Genomic DNA, 23,426 nt, shown 5'->3' on the forward strand with positions numbered 1-23,426 from the left:
AACTACACATCATTAGGCACAAACATTAATGGATGTTTACTGTATTTGGGTTGCTATACTCATGGCAGTTTGTCAAATTCCACAAGAAAGTGTTTCCACCAATGGTCTCAAGGTCTGGCTGGCCTACATTTAGAGCTGGGAACGTTGATCTTTCTACCCTTTACAAACATCTGTTTTGTTTTGGGTTTTATTAATTTTTTTCTCCCCAAATCTGTCATATCTTTATGTATTGAAAGAGAAGGGCAGGGAGAATGAATAGTAAAAGTCTAGAATAGGCAAATAGGAGAATTTAATTTTAAAAAGGAAATATTCTACAACTGGAGAGAAGACAGCTCAGTGATTACAAGCACTTTTTGCTCTTTCAGAGGACCTGGGTTTGGTGCCCAGAACTTACATGTTTGTTCCCAAATATCTGTAACTCTGGTTGCAGGGGACTTGATGTCCTCTTTGGGCTTTTGTGGGCACTAGGCATACATTGTAGGGAAATAGTCATACATGTAAAATAAAATAAATGAAAATTTTAATTAAATCTAGAAGAAAGACTGAGGAGAAAAAATGATGACCAGTACCCCTGGAGATCTGGTTTAAAGAGTACCCAAATTTCATCCACTGTTCTTCCGTATTCTAGGAAAGAACAGGGGGTTCGTGATTTGTTTAGCATTTTTAAACCTTACTTAGAGCTCATAAGGCAGACTGTTTTTTACAGATGTCACAGCCCTTTCAGTAACACTATTTGGTTGAGCAGCAACAAGCCATCCTTTGCTCTTAGAACTTCAGTAATCAGTTCAAATGGAAAAATACTGTCAGCCTTGGGTGAACACTGCATTTGCAGACTCAGTACCAAAGCAGGTGTAAAAGATCAGTCACACTCATATTAACCATAGTAAAATTATAATATTTTAATTATTTTTAACTAGATAAAATTATAGCTAAAGTTAACTTCACCTATTTTTTTTTAATGCAGCTAATAGCAAATGTAAATTGACACGGTTTGTATTAGCCTTCTCTTGAAAAGCATCACCATTGAACTTCCATTGATTTGCTTCTTTTCATCTTCCACAAGGACAAAGCCACTCTCAGAGTAAATGCTTCCTTAGTCACTAAAAACCTGTGTAAGAACTTCCTGGGATTTCCTGTGGGCCAGAGGGCTTTGAGTAAAATTGTGATGATTTTCTTAGAACTAACAGCTTAAAGGATTCCGAGAAGGTTTTAACAAGTGAAGTACTTAATCTCATGCTTCAAATGCTGAACAATACAACTTTTTTTCCCCCTCCAGAAATGTTCAGGAAATCATCGCTTGGCAATGATGAGACAGATAAAGAGAAGAAAAGATTCCTGGGATTTTTCAAAGTTAATAAGAGGAGCAACAATAAGGTAACACACTATACTTATGTAACTCTGTGGATATAAGAGTGTTCCTCTCAATATTTCTCCTGATCCTGTCTTGGGATTTTTCTAAATAATTCATTTTGTAATACTGAATCTTCACTTGATGCTCCAGGCAGTTACTTAAGAGGAAGGTGTTCACTTATTGGTAGAGTGGCAAACTTCTCAACTCCCCAGGACAAAGTGAACTACACCCTGCTGGGTGCCTACACTCACATAGCATGCTGCAAGACCCAGCACACAGCTCTTGGGTATATGATTGAATGAATCCTGAATTATTAAATTTAAGTGCCTGTGTCCCTGCAAATAATTCCAGCTTTCTAGTTAAAAGTAGGAAGCCAGGAAAGGCTGCACTCAGGACCACTTGTATCTGTCTGGAATTGTTCCATTTTCTATAGTTTTAAAATGTTTTTCTACCTTTTTAACATGACCCAAAATCACAGAACACTAAATTAATTGCTTTTGGTCTTGTTACTCTTTGTTGAATGTCGTTATGTTAATATTATAGGTGTAATACTGTACAATAATTTAAAGTCATACTACAGAGAGTTAAAATGAAGGACATTTGTTTGTTTGTTTTCACTACTTAGTTACAAAAGCCTCAAAATCAAAAATACCTGCTAACTATCTGGCAATGAACACACTAATACTATTCTATTCTTTTAATAAGTGTATTTTATTAACACATAATATCTGTTCCTTGCTAATAATTATGGCTCAAAAATACAAAGTTGAGAGCAAAGTGATCGCTTAATGGGTAAGCATATTTGCTGTGCAAGCATGAAGACCTGGGTTTGGGTTCCCATTTTTTAAAAAAGAAATGACTAATATAAGTAATTGCCGTTAATATCACTCTATCAGATGGGACTGGCTCACCATCTGTGGGCTCTGTAGGAGGTGAGAAAGCCCTTTCAGCTCTGTTTCTTAGACCTGTACCTCTGTGCTACGTAGACATCTCCTGCTCTTTCCTTCTGAAACCTGCAGCTCTGATATTATGATTCTTCCTGGGCTTGCTGGTGACAGTGCTAAAGCTTAGAGATATAACATGCTTTGCCCAGTGTCCCTGAATGATGCCGGGATCTTTCTAGCTGTGAAGGCAACTAGCACCTTCCACTAGGCATGAGAGATTTCACAGTCTATCCCTCCTTCCTCCTGAAACTTTGTGCTGGTTTTCTCACTCTGATTTGTGAATGATGAAGTATATAATTCTATATCTTGAGCTCTTTTCCATGGTTTTCTGTGTTCTTTGAGAATTTGTGCTCAGGATATGTCTCATTTGTGAGATCTTTTTAGCCTTGGTTAGTTCCCTCCCCTCCTCCTTTTCTTCACCTTCCTTTTCTGGCCTCTTTTCCTTTGATGTCTAGAATAAGTGAAATTAAAGATTCAAAATCATTTAGGGCTCTTAATTGTGTTTTTATTCCTAGTATTGTTTAGATGAACTTGCTAGGACTGTGTTTTCTGCAGTCCCCTTGGTCACCAGTTCATAATAAAACCCCATCCCTCAACTTACATCTAACTGATTCTGCAACTCCCTCATTCTGTGAGGCAAACCCCAGAAGACAAAGCAAAAGATAGAAGAAGAGGTACATTTGGTTCAGCCAATAAGGCAGCTACCAAAGCTCAAGGGGTAGAGAAGACTGTACAATTTTCCATAATTAGAAAGGGACAGACACCAGGACTCCTTGACGGTTAGTGAAAGAATCAGTGATGGTACAGTCTGCTCTGTTCATTATAAAAGCCTTTCCTTATGTAGTATTGTATCTTTTCTGTCTTAGATATCTAGGGTCATTTCTCACCTTTTATATACCCGGCCTTTCACTTATTACTGCCTTATTTAAATAATAGTTTGCTCTAGACATATCCACTTACTCAGCTTTATCTTATTGGGTTACCCTCTTTGTGTGTGTGTGTGTGTGTGTGTGTGTGTGTGTGTGTGTGTGTGTGTGTGTGTGTTCGTGTATGCGTGAGCATGTTATGCATACACTTCCTAGCTCTTTGCCTCTCTCCTTGTTATAGTCAGAGATTTTTGCATGCTAAATAATCCTTACCTAATGTCCCTAAAGACCTGGGAGAGAAGAATTATCATTGCATTATACAGGTCAGTATGGTCAAACAACTCATGCCTGTGTAATTTAGTCAGCTATAGTATTAATAAATGCTAGAATTGATACCTATCTCAGTCCTTTATGTTAATAACTCATTCACATTACACAATGTTTATCAAAATTTTCAATTTCCTTATCTTTAAAAAGCACTTGGAATGAGTAACTTTAAAATGATTCTTCAAACCCTATGATGTGATGACAACAGATAGAAATATACATGCCTCAGTACAGAATAAAATCTGAGAACGGGGACTTATGGGAAGCATTCAGACTGAAGTTATATTCTAGTAATTTGCCATTAAGAAAGAATATGCATAGGTGTATATAGGTGAGTGCAGGTTATTTCCATAGAATGTCAATAAAGCATATACCTTAGAGGGACATAATTTTGGCTCAAGTAAGTGAGGGCAAATGTTGTATATTTTAATTTTTAATGCATGCCTATTTTTATCACATTGGACATCATTTATTCTCTTAAACCAGTGTTTTCAAAACATACCCAGTGTCATCTTAAGATTTAATTGAAAGTGTAAATTCTTGGGTCATGTCCCCAGATCCTCATTAGGAGGCCAGGGAATTGAATTTTCCAATTAGTACTCCCTACCTGATCGAGTGGCTGATGATGTATTGTTGTATGCCCTTTATGGATAGAAAGGGAGTCAGCTGTTTGCTAAATGGTTTTTGTGTACACTCAGTGCATTAATTATGTAGAGATTAAAACTTTGAAGTCAAGACCTAGTTAATCAGTTGATTTGCTGAGCTAACTTGTCAGTTCACAACCCCTACTATTTTTAAATTAAATATTTTCTAAATTAAAGAAATGTGTTGGGGAAGGAGAAAACGACGAAAGCAAGTTTCTTCTTATGACTTGTGGATTCAACAGTGTGGTTTTGGAATGAAGGAGTGCTTTGTTTGGGAGCTGTTTTAAAACAGTTTTCGATTTCATAAGGTGGAGGAAGAGCTGTGGAGCCTGTACTCTCTATTGTTGGGAAGCTTGGTCATGCCATGCCATGCCATGCTGGTGTTTTTTGCCTTAATAGCTGTTAAGGGTGCCTGCACTTGTTGGAGCTTATTTTCTCTTGAGTTGATGGTGGGGTGCATGTCTGTGTTCTAGGCTGAGCATCTCGGACAGTTGGGTGCAGATAGTGATGAGGACCCCTTGAAGTTATCGTCTGGAGGGGACTTGAATGTGAGTATTTAATACCGTAGGTGCTTTTGCCAGCCAGGTGGAACAAATCTCACTGCAGGTAACAAATCTGATGACTGGCTTCAGTTCATTCCTCTGCCTTGCTTTTGTAGTCCCTGCATGTGGTTGCCCCTAGTTATTTGGACAATGTCCAATATTTCAGATTCTGCTCTTTATTCCACTAAGCATAGGCAAGAGAACCCTGCATTAGATTAGGTGAATTTACACCTTCTGAAGTTTTTCCCACACACTACCAGGATTAGGCTGATAGTCTGTAGCCACTGGCCACCCAGAGCTAACATTTATTAAAGTGTGTAACTACATTTTGTCCAAGGGATTTCTTCAAACTCCATTTTACTCACATTTCAAAACCGGCATCTAGGCCAGGCGTTGGTGGCGCACGCCTTTAATACCAGCACTCAGGAGGCAGAGGCAGGTGGATCTCTGTGAGTTCGAGGCCAGCCTGGTATCCAGAGTGAGTGCCAGTATAGGCTCCAAAGCTACACAGAGAAACCCTGTCTCCAAAAACAAAACAAAAACAAAACAAACAAAAAAAGCCTTCTAGAAAGTTTCCTTGTAATTTTTAATTACTGAAACCGTGTAATTCATGTCATCATATAAGTACTTATAGTTTGAAGATTTTTTAGTAAATGTATGACATTTACCTCTAAAATTTATCTAGACAGGGCATAGGCAGATGTCTCAATGCCTGGCACCCACATAGAAAACCAGGTATGGCTGCTTTGTGTGCCTGTAACCCCAGGTTGGAGGCTAGACCTGAATAGATTCTGGGAGCTGCTCACTAGGCAGCTTGTCTAGCTGAAATGGTAGTTTCCGAGGTTAGTGAGAGACACTGTCTCAAAGGAGTAAGGTGATGAATGATAGAGTAGGACAGCCAGTGTACTCTTCTAGCTTGTGCTCAGCATTCATTATCCTCCACACACATGTATATGCACACACATACATACATGCACACAGGCACACATACATACACACACAAATTGCTGGGACAAACTTCCCATAACTGTAATAATTTTATGTGGTCACTCTTAGTCTCACATCAATTACCATGTCAAATTTTCTTCTATCCACTGTGTGTTTTATACTTTAAAACATTTAATAGAAACTTGAAATAAAGTCTGGTATAGAAATATCCACCTAAGATTTGTTTTATTTCTGTGGTTATATGGCTAGCTATAAATTAGAAAACACTTTTATAGGTTAATTTTTTATAAATATTCCAAGATAATATAACATTACATTTGTTAATATCAAATTATTCAACATGAGAAGTAATTTTTCTTGAAAAGACATTTCTTAATAAAATGATTTATGAATTGTCTTTCACCTATTCCACAGATACAAAAAGACTCAGTATTAATTCAGCACATCTTTCTACATTTACTGATATAAAATGAGGAACATTTTCTATGAAGAGTCTGTAAGGGTGGAGCAATTCTGTCACATCAGCACCTTTTACCTCTTTGATGTCTTTCCATGCAACACACTCCAAAGCACAGTGACTTATGATCAAAAATAAACAAATTGTCTTCCAAATTTGTTCATGGCCAAAACTCAGGAGTTGTCAGATTTGTAGTCATACTGGAACTGCTAACTTTTGGGGTGAGGGGGTAAAGGGAATAAAATCTATGTAGGTTATTTGTCCAATGCTCATCACACTCACCATTCTTTTTGTCAATAGGTAGTTTCTAAACCTTACGCTGTGAGACTCGAAGTCTTTGTAATAGTCTTACTTTCTACTAATTTTTTTGCAAACAAATTCTTTTTTTGCAAACAAATTCTTAATGAAGTTCAAGTCCTTTATTTTGTTGTTGTTGAAAATGTGAAATTTTATTTGAGAATACTTATATTTTGTCAAGGGGGGTTAGTGAAAGTTATCTCTTTCAGACAGTGTAAAATGCCTATTATCTAAGTAAATTGGTACAGCAAGCCCTTATTGTTAGCCTAATAAAAAGTCAAATTTACCTTAGTTACAAAAGTCTGATTACATTTTTAAATTCAAGGAAATAAATAAATATGTGCCCGAGGTAATTATGTCACATTTGCCTCTAACCACAGCTGTGCTGAGCTGTACTGCTTCTCTGTGTGCACTTGAAAACACAAGTTTAATGCTCTGAACATAAGTGTTTCCTCCTTTCAATGGCCTTCTATTAATGCACTGTGGAAACCAGACTTCCGCCTTTATTGTAGCCACTTCTTTTTGGCAAGTAAGAATGTTTGCAGTATTGAGGATTTAGTGCAATCCCAGAAGCTCCCTTGAGCCTGAGTGAACAGGGACACATACTTGTTCATGCCTTGTTCCCATACAAATCACCCCAGCCTGAATAGAAGTATGTAATGATTTTAAGGAACCCTCTACTATTGTAATCTTAAGTAAGTTCCTATCTGAATTAATCACATCAGCCAGGCGTTGTGTTTGTTTTGCTATTAAGCAGACTTAAACCAACAAAGGATGACTTTTGGTGGCTATAAACTCACTAGTCTTTCTGGTCTTGTCTTTCAGCAGCCTGTTTTATCTAGGAGATGTTGAAAAAATGTCTTCTAATACTTCACACTCTAAATAAACAAACTGCTTATGTTTGAGTGGGGAACCTATTATATCCAAGGGCTTGGCATCTCACACATTTGAGGTTATAATATAACCAAGTAGTAACTCTTTCCCCATTAATGAATGGTAGCTTAATTTCCTGGTAAGCATTGGTAATTTGGGTGAGCCATTTTGGTGTGCTTAGGAATATAAGAACACACTCATGATGCCCATGGCTGGCTGGCTGCCTAAATAGAAAGAAAGGTGGATTAGTGGATAAATGACGGATGGGTGACTCATAGATGATGGAAAAAACTTCATAGGAAATACCTAAAGCATTTCTGAAAAAAATTTAAGATCCTACAAATATATGTAACAATGGAACTGTTTATATGGTAATAGGGGCCACACTCTTAGACAGGTTGACTCAGTACAATTGTTTCAGTTAGGGTTTGTTTAGAACCAGTTAAGTTAATTACAAAGTTTAGTTGGAAAAAATAACAAACAAAAATAGCCAGGAAAACATAAAATGCCTGAGAGATAGAAAGCCTTGTGATTTGTCAAGTAAAGTTTGAAGCTTTGAAGTAAACTATAGCAGGTAGTAAGTATAGTGACACAATAGGAAAACTTGGAGCCAATTGCACAGGCAATATGGGATACAGTACACTCACCACTCAACAGCAGAGACCATTGAACATTAATAAGGGAGGCTGGGAATGACCATGAAGAAAAGTAAAAATTGTTCATGTTTTATAGCATACACCACAAGAAACTCAAGGTCAGAAATCTACATGTGTATATTGAAACTAGACATGTGACCAGCAGAAAACATGTGTGAATAATTTGCTAAATTTGGCTCAAATTCAAGAAGTGCTAATGAGAACTTTGATAAATTTGACTGTGGGGAAAAATCTTCAATGACAGGATAAAGAATAAAGGCTAAAAAAGCAATCCAGGAGAAAGAGGAGGGAGAGGGACAGCAAATATGAGTGTGAGAATAATATAAAAACTATAAAGCTCCAACTATCACATGAGAGAGGGTTTTAGAAATAAAGAAGGAAGATTTAAGTTGATACATAGATGGGAATGCATAGACAGTATAGGAAGAAAAGTGGTGTACATTATGTAAATTATTGAAAATAGTTGAAACTTAGTCATAAGAAATACTAATTAAACTTACAGTGAACTCTCATTACATACTCGACGGCAAAATTTCTGGTTTGCCCATCACTTTTGCTGGCTAATCTGTGTTGCTGAGCAGAATGTAAGACACTATAGCATTTAAAGTGGGGCAATTGACACTATCTAGCCAAACTATAAGTAGATTTATTATTCTTTGCATCAGAAATCCTACTTTTAGAAATCTGTATCGATCACAAAAGCTCCTTTGCCAGAGACTGTGGTGATGCAGGAGACCATTTCTTATGACATTATTTGTAATAGCAAGAGCTATGCAACACCCACAGGCCCCTCAGTGGGAGACTGAGAGGCTAATCAACTGTGATTCAGTATGATTGACTACTGCAAAATTGTGAAGGGAAGAAAATGATGGTTACTTACTGATGACGAATGTTCTCTGGGATATGTATTTTTTCCATTAGAAAAAATAGTGGTAATTATTTTTAATGTAAAACAAAGTCTGTAACTGATGCTTTAATATGGTAGGTCAACCACTGATTTTGAAAATCATTCAAGTCCTAGAACAGGATGACATGTAATGAAATGGTGGCTGTCACTGCAGGGGATGTTAGCTGCTACCCCAGCCCAGCCTGGCCCCCGTGGTTAGCTTAGTTGTATGGTTTGATTAATCTTTCTTTTGCAGACACAGAGAAATCCTATTTCCAAGGTGGATGATCCACCAAATCTGTTGAACTTGTTGAATCCCTTTGTGTGTGTTTAATATGATCTCTCCCTTGCCAAGTGTATAGGAGACACAGCATTCCTTAAGAACGCTGTGCTACCATTTCTTGTCAGTTTGCTATTGTCTTCTCGCCTGAAATTACACCCTTAATCTGACCAAAAGGCAGGATCAGATTGCATCAGCAGTTGGGGTCACAGGAGCCCTCGAAATCTTTGTATGTTCTCTGTTTTGGAGGATTGAAGGTAGCTATTCCTCCACCTAGCTGCACTATTTAGAGTGAGAGAATCCCAGTATGTAAATGCAGTGATAAACTGCAAGCACTCCATCTCCCCATTTCTTCTATTTCTAGGCCCGGTATAGGACTGTATTGCTTTACAGGGTTGTGCAGTGCTGGCTTTGTTACTCTTGAGTACTCCTCCGTCTTTGGGCTGCTCTGTGCCTTTATATAGCCTTTCCAACCCTAGCAGTAGAGTGCTTGGAGGTGGAGGCATGGGGCTTCATTGGGGACATTGTCAGTCTCTGTGAGACTCAGGATAAGTACCTGCCTCAAGGCCAGGAGCTGAGCTTTAGATTCCAGCTCAGCAGGGGAACCTGTCCATCTTTACCTCCTCAACTGTAAAGCAGTATCCTTCAGGAGAGCTCAGTGTAAGGATTAGCATTGCATAGCTCCCTCACCACCACTCACTGGAAAGCCTTTTGAAATGCTGAACTCCATTGAGTGGAGCCTTATCAGAGGGGTTGTAGATAAGGTTGATTGTTTTTTTCTTTAGAGAGAAGGTTATCATATCTATGAAACAAACAAATGACAACAAAAACCAGTATCAATATAGATGGTCCATATAACCTACTTCTCAGGAAAGTTCAGTTTCTATAAATGGAAGTTTACCTTATTACAAGATTTAGTTTCCTTTGTTATTTGAATCAAATTAAATATACTCAGTACTTTTCTAATAGGTTCAAATGATTTTCTTGGAATTCCACATTTTCCAGGAAAGTCCTCTTTCTATGTCTATGTAGGGAATGTGCTCTAGAAGATTTGTCATTAGCTAAGGTACACTGAGCAAGTCATACTGACCTTGTTAGAATTAACCATGGGAAATAATCTACCTTCAATAGACCCTATCATTTGGTTGAAAAGTTTCTATAAATGCACCAATCTAAAATTTATTAAGAAGAGCCTCATTGATACTGTTGTCTTGTTACTATGAAGCCAAAGGCTTTATGATAAATAAGTTAAAGAGTCAGGGATCAAAACATTAATTAGAAACAATTAAAATTAGAGGCAGTTTATTGACTCGCCCTGTTCAGGTCATGGAGAAAACTGGTACTGTGGCATTGGCTCCCCTGGGAGGAAGGAACCTCTTGCTGTGTTTTGCAGTGGATTCCATACTCAAAGACTTCATAAGCTCTTTGTAGTCTTTCACCACAAGCACAGCCATTTAGAACTCCAGAAAATAGCAAGGAAGCCCATGAACAAAAGTATAACCCAGGAAAGGTCATTGGAAATACCATCTTAAGGAAATTCTGTCATATTTCCCATACATTCCAGCCTATCTTGGTTCCCAGCTGGGATTGGTCTAGGTGAAGACAATGAACTCCGAGAGGCTGCAGAAGCATGTGTGTGGAGCAGGCTCCACCACAGGGTGTCAGTGTTCTCACAAGTACAAGAAATCAGGCTTGCTCAAGCCTGGAAAAGCTCAAGAAGGCTGTTTCTGGAACATTCACAAATTGCTAATAAGAAAATATACCCTGAGGGTTGAGCTACATGCTTTTAGGGTAGAACTAACTTTTGTTAGAAATCAATTTTGTATAGTCTGTATCTTTACATTATATATTTAATATTGTAAAATGAATAGCAGATGGCAATTTAAAAATTTATTTTTTATTTATTCTTTGGGAATTTTATGCATGTATAGAGTATATTTTAATCATATCCACCCCACTCCCCTACTCTAATTCCTCCAAAATCACAACTCCATGTTGTTCCCCAACTTAACAACCCTTTTTCGTTTTTCTTATTTTTTTTTTAATCCACTAAATACAGTTAGTGCTACTAGTATATGCATGAGTAGACTGGAAATCACATCATATGTTTCTAGTCTCTAAGATTTCTTGTCACTTTGCACCTTTCTCAGTGGTAGAGCCAATGTGACAAACATATAGAGTGGCAGATTGGCTCCTCCCAGCCACCCCATTTAAACTCATATGCTTACAATTTTGCACTGCTGTCTTCATGGTGAAAAGGCTGGGTGCACTTCCGTTAAAGGAAGCTGGGTGTCCAGCTCAGTGGAAAGCCATTGCCTAGCACACCAGGCCCTGGGTTCCATCTGCAGTATAGAAAGGAGAATGACCCTGGGTTGTGTCTATTCGAATTTGTATTCTGACTGAAGCACTTATCATTCTCTAACCTCACAGAGCCCTGTCTTGCTCTGTGTTGAGTGGCTTTAAAATCACCAACACCTGGCATTGTTAGGAAAACTGAATGATGCTGATTGTGTGGAAGTGTGGTGCAGGCTCTTGGTCATTTCTTGATAAAGCTTGTGTATTTGTCACTTGTTACTGTTTTACTCTTGCAGGCCATCATTGTCTCCAAAACTGTGTTCATTTGAACGTTTTGTTGTTGTTGTTTTAATGAAGCTAGCAGAAGAATTAGTGAATCAGTGTTATTATATTGATTCCCAGAAGGGCATGCTCCTGCCACAACCAAGTACCGATTCATTGTGTAGCCACTCAGTTTTGTGTTTCTTTACCCATGACTCCTGTACATTGGAGGTATGTAGACCTCAATACACAGTTGAGAGGAGTTAGCAAATATTTTTCTCTGTGTACTTGTGAAAAATAGCGATTAAAATGTTCACCTTAAGCTGATGAGATGACTCAGCATGTAAAGGCACTTGCTGCCAAATACCATGATCTGAGTTCAATTCCTGGGACCCACATGATAGAAGAGAAGTGACTGTTGCAAGTCATCCTCTGACCTCCACATATATGCCCCACCCCCATGAAATAAATAAATGGAAAAATTTTATTAAAAATAAAGTAGTCACATTCCTAGGGCCAGGGTGGGAGCTACCAGAGAGACATTTATATGTAAAGCTTCAGCGACTTTTCCCCCCAAAGTATTTGGAGTGAGAGTTCAGATTAGTGCCCCTTATCCAACATACTTGACACAAAAAGCATCTGCAGTAGTCGTGTTTGGTTTTCCAGATGATAGTTCTTAATTCAAAAGTTCAAAATCTGAAATGCTTCACAATGGAAAACAGAAGCATCATGTTCGGAATGTCAGAGCTTGTTAGATTTCGAATTGTCCAATTAGAGACGAAGTGTTCATCAGCATCTGTTACTGAAGCAAAATATCTCAAGATGAGGCTAGGGAGATGGCTTAATGGGTAAGGTGTCTGCCACACAAGCATGAAAACTGAGTTCAGACTTGCCAGCACCAACTTTAAAACAGAAGAAAGAAAAAGAAAAAGGTGTGGCAATGTGTGCCTGTAATCCCAGCACTGAGAGGGAGAGACAGAAGGATCCCAGGGACTCTGTGAGCTCCAAGCTCAGTGAGAGTCCCAGTCTCAAAAAAGAAGGTAGAGTACAATAGAGTCAGACACCTGGCATCCATGTGTCTTCTCTGCATGCAAATCCACACATGTACACCTGCACATTAAATTAGAAAGAAAAATATCTAAGGCAGTCTGGGATGGGATGTAGCTTAATGATAGGGCACCAGCCCATTCTGTTGTGTGCATAATCCTGGGTGCCATCTCCATAAATACACATGAGCACATGCACACCCACACCATTTCTCTCTGTCCCCCCCACTCTCTGTGTCACCCCCATTTAAAAAAAGGTTTATCTTAGCTCACATTTTTGAGGTTTCAATTCATAGTTGATTAACCTGTTGCTTTGGGGCTTAGGTAAGATAGCATATTATAGGGGAAATGTGTGATAGAGAAGGCTACTCATCCCATGGTGACCAGGAACCCAATAAACACAAGGATGAGATTCAAATTTCCTATCAAGGCTGTTCCTTCAGTGATCTAAACTCTTTGCACTAGACATCCATTTTGAAGGTTCCAGCACCTCTTAATAGGTTCTGAGAACTAAGCCATAAGCTTTCGGGGATACTCCACACCCAGAAATTGCAAATGCTTAGCCTGTAATATATAACAGAGCCTGAAAAGTTGGTTGACAGTCATTAGCTCTCAGTGGGAAAAAAAGGATATATAGATTTTTCTTTTTAAAAAACTTCTTTATTGATTCATTGTGGATTTCACATCATGATCTCCGATCCTATTCATCTTCCTGTCTCTTTGTATTCACTCTCTGCCTTTGCAGCCTCCCCCACAAAACAAAATTAAATTAAATTAAAAAGAAAAACATCGTAGAAGCTGTATTGTCACACAATGAGTCATACAGTGTACCCTTTAGCCCACACATCTCTACTTGCAAGTGTTTATTGCAATGAGTCATTGGTCTGATTTGAGGCTCCTGGCTTCTGCTACAATGTCAATATTGGGTCCTCTCTAAGACTCCTCTTAGGTATCCTTAGTTGCCCTGTATCGTGGAGATCCTGCAGATTTGGATCTACATAACTACCCCTTCTCATGGTCCAACAGTTCATAGATGAGGTGGATGTTGAGGTGGGCCAACTCATAGCCCTGGTTCTGGGTCGGGGTGGTGTCAGGGTTGGTTAGCTGGCCAACTCTCCCTCATCCTCACCACCAGAGTGAGCTCTCCAGCACTGCCCCTGACAACTCACCCAATGTCCCAGGCAGCAAAGGTGCAAGGCCATTTCTCCTGTTCTCAAGCTCTCAGGGCTAGCTCACCCACACCTCCAGGGACAGCTCTACTTTGCTGCTCAGGCAAAGTGCAGGGTCCACCCTCCAGAGTGCTTCAGCAGATTATTTGGAAGGGGCAAGGCCAGGGCCAGCTCTCCCTAGTGCTGTAGCCAGTGATGGATGGGTCCAACTCTATACAGCCCTTGGATATCAACATGGTCACAGGCAGTAGTCTAGAATCAGGGACATCCATGTGGCCTTTGGTGGTGACATGTGTCATTGATACTGACACAGCCCCCTGATGCTTCATGACCATGGACTCAGTCATGGCCCTCAGTGACAACATTGGTCAGAACTTCACCATGGTCTCAGGTGACTGCAACTTAGGCTGTTCCTCTCCACCTTAGAGTCTTCATATCCTCTTCTCTTCATCATGCTTAAACTATTCAGCTTTTATCTTTCTCTCCCATCTCTCCACCCCATACTTGGACATTGTAGTGACTAGGAAATACAAATTTTTAACTTCTACTGAAAACATAATATTGTAGGGATACTGGGGGTAGGAAATGTCCCTCTTAAAACACTAATTTCCCCTCTGCTCCCTTAAGGCATGATCTGTTGTTTCTCATACCCTTAGTTCTCTCCTAGTCTTATCCCTATTTAACAAAGCTAGACTCTAATTTCCTGTATGTTGATTGGTTTAAGTTACTTCATGTACTTGGGAGGTGGGACTTGCAGAGAACTGGACCCATGATCATTTCCACCCAGGAAATAGTAGTTCTGTATTCTTTATGCCTAAACAGAAACCTAGGATGCTCTTAGCCTCCTTTGTCTACTGTTCTACCCGTAACCCACAATCAAGTCATCTGCTACCTGCAGGGAGAGCACAGAACATCTTGTTGTGGCACAGCACTGTTGCCAACATCTTGCCAAGGCTGATGCTTCAAACTCAGCAGCACAGTCTGTGCAGCCACCAGCCACCTTCTAATTTGAAGGTTGGTGATCCTACTACAGCCCTTCAACAGCTGGAGAGTTGTTGTCTGCAGCCCCATTGGCTTAAAGCCTTGGAGGTCTGGCTGCCTGAGAAGGGTGCGTCTTCCTGGGATTTCCTCATTTATTCAATCTCATCTCTTCCTGTGTTGCTCCTTCAAGCTTCCTGTGCACATTTGCTTGTGCCTGGATCTAGTTCTGTGTGGACACAGGCTTCCTATACTAAGGATTTCCCCTGGATATGTCCTTCCAAATAATTGTAGTCTTTGTTCTATTCATTGCTTAGCATCTGTGATGTCTCAAACCTCTTGCCACCTTGTTCTAACCCTCTGGATTTATTTTCAGTTTGTACCCAGAGAATGTTGAGTGGTGGGCACATGGCCAGCTGTACTTTACACATTCTTATGATCTCATGTGTTTTTTCTACAATGAGTTATTTCTTCCTGAAGCTGCCTGATATTGGCTCTTGTGCCAGCTCTCTTGTCTACTTTCTCCCTGGGCTTAGCAGGGAAGACAGGTCAGACAGTGTTATTATGGGTTCCCTGGGAGCATATAGCCCCTGCTTTTTTTTTTTTTTTAATTCCTGGAATGAGTTCATCTCTAGTGTTTAGGACCTTGGACCAGGTATCTTGTGACATGTGTCTCCACCCCTCCAGCATCTTGAAAAGCCCCAGAATTCCTTGCTGCTCCATTTACCTTCCATTTCCTTCCCTATTGGCCAGCCTTTGCAGTTACATTGATTTTTCCATCTTAAGTGAGTCCCATGTTGCCCTTGTCTCCTACCATGGCTGTGGACTCATGACTGGGGAGACTTGGAGGTCCTCAGCATCTACCCCTGCACTCAGGACCCTATTCTGCAAACAAACTGCACCTGAGGGTCCTTCTTCATCTTATCCCCAATTCATACTGAACAGCTGAAGACAGAGCCACCCACCCATCATGCAAAGCTCACAAGGCTTAATGTTTAGCTACATTTATATTATATTGTACTGTATTTATATTATTAATCTGTGAGAAACACAGGAAATGCAAATGGTGTTGTCCTGCTAACATCTCCTGTTCCCCCTCTCTGATGTAATGACTCCTCTGAAGCATCACTCCCCTACTCAGGGTAAGGACCCTTTTGAAACACTTATTCTTTAGCAGGTGTCTATAAACAGTACACAGTATTTTTTGAATATCTTAACAAATGAGGACTCCTTTATTTAACCAACAAATGGAAATTATATAACTTTTCCTGTATAAAATGATGTTTCAATACAAATACACCTTGTAATAAAGCTGAATCAAGGCAACATCTCTGCTACACCATAGATATTTTTCATGAGTAGAGCTTTTACATTTTCCATCGGCGCTTTCCCAGCATATAGAACATTAACTGCAATCACTGTGATGTAAAGTAATAACTCTTCTGAAGTGATTGTTTATTTCTAATGTTGGGCCTTGATTCATGGAATAAGTCCAATTAATAGAGATAGGGAGAAAGGTGAGGGAAGGAGGGAGGGAGGAAGGGAGGAAGAGAGGGAGGGAGGGAGGCAGGAAAGGAGGGGGGAAGACTGGAAAACAACTGAAGGAAGTGTTAAAGAAACAGTAAGGAGAAGAGGAAGAGCAGCCAGCCTCCCCTTCAGTAACTAAGCAAAAACAGGCATGACTCTCACTGGCACAGTGATTGAACCTGTGCTGATGCTGTGGGCCTGAGGTTGTGATACTCAGATGGAAGTCCATCCTACATGCTAGGGGTCCACCTTCTCATTCATGTGGGTTGCTCCCAATGAGAGAGGAGGAAGGCCTGGACACATAAGATCAACTCTTCTCTGGAATTTCCTGAGAATTCTAAGGGGAGCTCCAACTTAAGGGGACATTTGGGCTTCCAGCTCAAGTGTAGAAGAGTTTAAAGGAAACAGAGAAGAAAGGCAATGAAGTACAATGTCCAGTTCTTCAGCCATACTATATTGTAATTAGGAAGCTCACCCTCAAGTGTTTAACTTTGGCCATGGTGTACATGTGTGTGCCAATGTGTGAGCATGCACCTGCGATGCACATATGTACCTAAAGGGTTGTTTTTAATGGCTACTATTAGAAACATACATGCATACATAGGCTGAATATATGACCTTCCATTGCTCCATACATGACCTCCACTGTGTGGTGAGAAAGATCTCTTTTCATGTCACAGTCAGAATGACTCCCTAGTAGCTTGGCTGAGTCCTTTCCACTGTGGATGAAGCTATGTACCTGTAATTAGAAAGCATACCTCCTTTGAAGGCTTGCCTCCCATAAACCTGGACACTTCTGTGTGATGCTTCCTGCCCTGGCCTCCCTGGAGCTGGGTGTCTCCTTTTGGGGGGTGAAACTGGGATGCACTTTCAGGAAAGGATATGTTACCAGAGATGGTTTCTTCCATTCTTTCTCCCTCTTTTTTTTAATGTGATGCAAATCTTCTTGGTCATTTGGGGATTAGAAAGTATGAATGCTGAAAATTTCCTGACTGATGTAGGCTGTTCTCCATAGAATTCTTTATTTTTGGACCCAGGATAGATGCTTCAAGTAAAATCTAAACAAGTTAAATAGATGGTTTTTATATTACTAGGAAGATGGTGGTCTGCTTATATCCCATTAAATCAAATATTGACTCTATTTAGAATGTACTATTCTGTAGATATCTTCCTTGGAGTATTTATTTTTTAATTTGGGGTAAGGAGGCGAATTTGGACTATGTGGATAAAAAGCCATGAACTCCCTTAAACTATGTATACAGCCATTGTCACTACTACTAAAATTTTATCTTCTATGTACTGTATAGCTAATGACACTGCCAAACAGTGATTCTGATTTCCTGTTTCCAGTCATCTACACAGGATTGACTATGTCAAAATCTACCTCTGCTATTTTTGAGGTTATCTTCTGACTTCAAAAATCAATTGCAGCCTGCTTTTTTGGAACATTGGAGTTATTTGGTAGCACAAAAATGATTTTAACTCTAAAGGACAAGTACCATATTAATATTACAATTATTAATCCAGATTGCATTAAACAGTACAGCTGGAAAGTAGAGTAGAGCCATTAGTTGCATGTAAAACTGTTGTGTTCAAAGTACAGCCAATGAAAATTGACTTCTACTCTAATTTGTTAGTATTTATATCCTAAAGGAATTTGCAGTGTCTCAGCAAAGCTATGATGCACACACACACAAAAATATTTATTAATGCTAAAACTTCTGTCACAGTTGCAGAACAGATTTTAATGCCGAGATCTGCAATGAGGCTCCCTCCTTAAAAGGAGAGAACAGGATGCTTGATTATTACTGGGTGTTCATGGAAAACTGTGAGTGTCCAGGAATTGCCATCTTCAACCATGTGGGTTGAGGTCAGGATGACCAGACACAAGTATCCATGAGCCAGCCCCAGATGTCACTGATGACCCCAGCTTCACTGCATTGTTGAGAATGCTGACTCTCAAGAGGAAATGTCCTGCAGAAAATTTATATGGCAGAAGCAGAGGAGGGAAAGCTTCATTTTAATGTGTTTGTTGAATCACCAGGGTATTGATTTTCTTGTTTTTCAGTACCATCTCCCCAGGTCTACTGTCTCCTTTAAAATGTCACCGTTTCCACTGAACACTAATAACAACTGTGTTACTTTCTCTTTATGGCTCTTTATGGAGAAGCCTATCTGCTTCATGGCCTCACCTACTAGTTACCCATGAGGTCTATCCCATGTGGCACACAGTTGCTGGTTTTTTTTCTAAGATCCAGTGAACAGACTCAACAAATTTCTGCTTAGGGAAGAAGCCTGACACTGTGCCACAGTCCTTCAGGCCTTCTCTTCTAAACTCACATCCATGGCATTCAAACAACCTCTCATAGTGGCCACCTTAATAGAGAAGGATATATTGCTATAACAAGTAAGTACCCAAAATCCAGAGATTTGCATCAGACACTCTTAAAAGTGCCTGAAAAGTTGTGGTTATTAGACATGGAAGTGGCAGTCTTTTAGCACAACACAGTTCCAAGATGGCTCTGTTTAGTGACTTTGGTTGATGATCATGGTTGGGTGTCACTCTACAGTAGACAAGCATGGAAGTACGTTTTATTGGACAGAGTTTAAGAACACAAAAGAGCATTTGGCTTAGCACAGATATTGGGATAAAATAAAGGGAGGGGGAACCGAGTGCACAGCTGGCAGAACCACCATTACCCTTTTGTGAATGTAAGTTGCTGAGGCCTTTCCTTGTCTGCCTCTGCTGTCCCTCACCCTACTTTCCTGATGACAAGAAAATGAAAGATTGGAAGAAATAGTTTGAGTTTAGCAGCTACTTTGCTAATTTACTTTGTGACAAGAAAACAAATTTCCTGTATGGTTTTAATTAGTTGAGCATGCTGTGAAAACAGCAATAACCAAGTCATATTCAACATCTTTTTTGAAAATACAACATGTAGTTCCAGGCAGCATCTCAGTAATGAGTTATTATTATTCAGATAAGTAGGGTGAGATAATGTTTACATATGTTTTAGTCTGAGAGTATAGATAAGTCCTTCTGATTTTGATGTCATTTTAGTTTATGTAAAATTTATGCCAAGCATCCTGTTAACAATAATAGTTAGCAAGAAAGTAAATTTAACAGTAATATATCAAGAAACACAGTAATATAACCTCAAAAGAAAGACCAATTTTTGACTACTTAGCCTTAGGTGACTAACTAAAAAAATGGTCTGCATTTGGTAAGACCCTTACATTCCAGGACTCTCAGAAGAGGATATACTAAAATCCACAGGTGTGTAAATTTAATATTATGAGCACAAAACTACAGTAATTCCGTAAGGGTTTCAACATATATAAAAACAATTTCCAGTGAATGAGGGCTGTATCTTGTGTTTTGTTGGTTAGTTTCTGCCTGTCTATTCTGAAAAATCATGTAGCCAGCCATAGCCAAAGGTCTGAGCTGCAGAATCCTGGTGGGTCAGCCAGAACATTTCCATTTCAGGTCAGAAAAACAGAAATGCCCCTCAGCCTGTTCTCATCCTTTGTCCCTCCAAGGCCACCAAGTCTGCCCTGCATCTGTATTCCAAGGAGGGGAGAAGATGCTGTCTCCAAGCTGGTTTGTGCTATCCATTAGCCTGTGTACAAAGCTGCTTTCAATTTCAGGATATTTTTGGCCTTCGCCAGCTTCTCCTTAGCAACAGAAAACAGCACTCCAGGATTCCAGAGACTACTGAGAGCTTAAAACAGCAATTTGACAGCACTAAGAAATACCTGGGGAGCCTTGAAAATATGAATTCATGGTTTATTCCCTTTTCTCTTGCTTTTCGTTTGGCAAATGTACTAAAAAGATGTTGGAGAGAGATGGTTTCTATACAGAATCAGTGATCTCTGCAAGGATAAATGCTGGAGCAGCTGGCAGGAGCTTTTCATGAGGCCAGGGAAAGCAATGGAAGGAGAACCTTGCCACAGACTACATGTATCAGTCACAGAATACCTGGGTCATTTGAAAGGTGGAAGTCAGAGCAGCTGTTACACAACCTGTGGATAAAAACACCTTTCTACTGTGGCAAAGAGACTGTCTGTTGTTTGAAATGGCTCCTTCTTTTGAAATTCTTTCCTGAACCAGAAATGAGCAACTACCTTAGAGCACTTGCCATGTCCACTCTTCCCTGTGCCTAGTAAGCCCTTCCTGTAACATTGATATCAAAAGAGCAGCCTTACAATTTTGGATACTAGCAATTTCCTTAAACACTGTCTAAAACTTTATGGCAAAGTTACAGAGTACGTAAATTAAAAATTAATGTTTTTTTAGTCAGAGTGTATTTTCCCTTAAGATCATATAATATTGAGCTAGGCATGGTCAGAAGCCACATCAGATCTCTGAAGAAGTATCTGCTAATGTATCTGAGTTCAAGAATGGACTCAGGGCCCTGCAGGTGCTAGTCTTGGTACACAGGTGGGAGGATGGCCATGCTGCATCCCCAGCATGTCTTGCTGTGAGTTCTTGATCTTGGTTGCAGCAAGTTTTCTACTTTTGAAAAAATGACCATGCTTATGTCTTAATCAAGAAAGCTTGAACTTTACCCCTTCAATTTTTCCAAGTATGAGTGTTTTTCATTTTATATTAAAGCCTGATAATGTATACTTAGAAAAATAATAGAACTTGCTGGACATTATTGTAGGTAAGCTATAATTGACATTAAATGGCTTAGTTTCTTTTTGATTATATGACAACTACACACTGACTTATTAGCAAGGTTTAAATATACCTTGTTTAAATTATGTCTTTTACTTTTTGAGATTATAATGTAATTTTATCATTCCCCTACTTTCTGCCCTCCAAACCCTCCAATGTGCCCTGCCTAACTCTCTTTCATATGGTTTCTTTCTTTCTTAATTATTGTTACACACATACACACACACACACACACACACACACACACACATATATATATATTCACACACATATATTTACACACATACACATATATATATACACAAATATGTGCATACATATACATATATGTGCATATATATATATATATATATATATATATACATGCATAAGTATTACCTGTCTGTTCTGGTTCAGTCTGCAGTCTACGTAATATTACTTGTATGTATGTTTTCACAGCTGACATTTTGTCTTAGATAACCAATTGGTGTGTTCTTCCTTGAAGAAAACTATTTCTCCCACTCCTGACATTCCTTAGTTGCAGGTAGTTTTGTGTAGACTTGAGGTCTTTTGAGCTGTCACCCATCCATGTTAATATTTCTATAGTTGTTGTCCATGTTCACCTCATTTTTAGATCATGTTGGTGAGACTTTATGGTTGTAGCTTCTAGGAAATTCCTAGGTGACACAGGTGTTTCATGTCACACATACCTTGTTGGTATTCAACAGCTCTCTAATTAAGAGAGATCCAACTTAAGATCCAACAAGAGGGATATTCTGTATGTTACTGGAAACCTAGCTAACTACACAGGGCTGGGAAGGTCAGGAATCTTGGAGGAGAATCTACAATTTCCACTTTACTAGACCCACACAGTCTCTAACTGCATTCTAAATATTTGCTCTTGTGTCCACAGATTAAGTGAATTCCTCACCTCTCATCAAAGAAGCTTATATTTGCAACAGACAGAGACAATTACAGAAAAACTGCAATGAATCAAAATGCAGAGTTGTAGAGCCTAGTCCTGGGGGCAGGGGCAGAATCTACGAACAAGTCCTACATTTAAGACTCAGGGAACATTGTGAAAGAGGGGGCAGGAAAATTATAAGAGGCAGAAGAGAAGAACATTAGATCTCTTCATAAACATCAGAACATCTGTTTACCAGCCTTCTCTACTTTCATACACATGCCAGTGTCCTATGGAACCTCTTTAGAAGGCAGAATGGGCACAGTGGGTCAGGCTTGTTTTATCTCTAGTGTCTGGGAGGAGCTGTCTATGTGTGTCCCAGACTTCAGCATTTAATGTACCAGTGGGCCATAGATTGGAGCTAAGATACAAAATTTATATACATCTTGGTTTTCTGTGATTCAGGGCCAAGAGAAATTGGCATAAATTTCCATCAGTGAATTAAGATTGGAAAACTTGGGGTATGTTCAGCAGATGAGTCGAATCCAGATCTTGTGGCAGTTTATGCATGAATGAGCTGAGAATTTTAGTTGGCTCAGAGTTTTTCACTAATCTCATTCTATTTTGCTCTAATGGTATGTATTGGTCATCTCAGAATGACTAGTGCTATTTGAGGATGGGAGATGGTGACTCTCACCTCTGATCAAGAGCTCTCTGTCTTTTCAAGACTGAGCATCTGAAAAGAGTTTCCACATAAGGTCTTGTCTGAAAAGGTGACATCCCAGTTCTAAGATCCTATAATTTTATGTGGGAAGAAATACCAATACTCCCAAAAGGCCAGTAAACCAGAACTAGACCCATCACTCAGTAAACCAGAACTAGACCCAGTAAACCATAACTAGACCCATTACCCAGTAAACTAGAACTAGGCCCATTACCCAGTAAACTAGAACTAGACCTTTAAATTGTGGAAGTAAGGGTCTCTTTTTGACGTTATGTGGCCCTTATTGGTTTTCATCTTTACAGAGAATTAATGAGACCCTTTGTAACAATAGAGCCATAGGTTTGATTCAGCTTTTCACCTCCAGACTAAAAAGCCATGGGGTAATTCTACTTCCTCCTGGAGAATTACTCCTCTTTACACACTCCCTCAGGAGTTGTTAATGTGCTGAAGAGGATGTTGAATCTCTTGGAGCTAGAGTTACAGATGGTTGTGAGCAATCTTACTTAAGTGCTGGGTTCTAAACTTGGGCCCTCCACAAGAGAACTATCTTTCTAGTCCCTTTATTTGATACCTCTAATGTGACAGAAATATGCCAGGTGCTTTACCTTAGTTACCTCGTTTAATGTTTATAAAAATGTTGAGGCAAATAAAATTTTCCCCATTTTAAATGTGGTAGCAGTCCTTGCCCTAGTTGCTGACTAATATGTCAGAGTGCTTTTGATGGCAGAAAATTATAAAATTAAAGCTTGAAATCAATAAGTTCCTTGTAAAATTTTTAAAGGGAATAGGAT

The 23,426-nt window shown here is 39.3% G+C and overlaps 1 protein-coding gene across 1 annotated transcript in view; it reads left to right on the top strand.

The window, feature by feature from the left end:
• Cobl (cordon-bleu WH2 repeat protein) overlaps positions 1–23,426 on the top strand; it is a 150,784-nt gene that overhangs the window by 21,467 nt on the left and 105,891 nt on the right. Inside the window, exons 5-6 of the mRNA XM_035453021.1 lie at positions 1,277–1,374; positions 4,606–4,680. Of these exons, the coding sequence (XP_035308912.1) occupies positions 1,277–1,374; positions 4,606–4,680 (173 nt within the window). The remainder of the gene's footprint in view (positions 1–1,276; positions 1,375–4,605; positions 4,681–23,426) is intronic.

The sequence above is a fragment of the Cricetulus griseus genome (genome assembly GCF_003668045.3).
Source record: "Cricetulus griseus strain 17A/GY chromosome 1 unlocalized genomic scaffold, alternate assembly CriGri-PICRH-1.0 chr1_1, whole genome shotgun sequence".
NCBI lineage: Eukaryota > Metazoa > Chordata > Mammalia > Rodentia > Cricetidae > Cricetulus > Cricetulus griseus.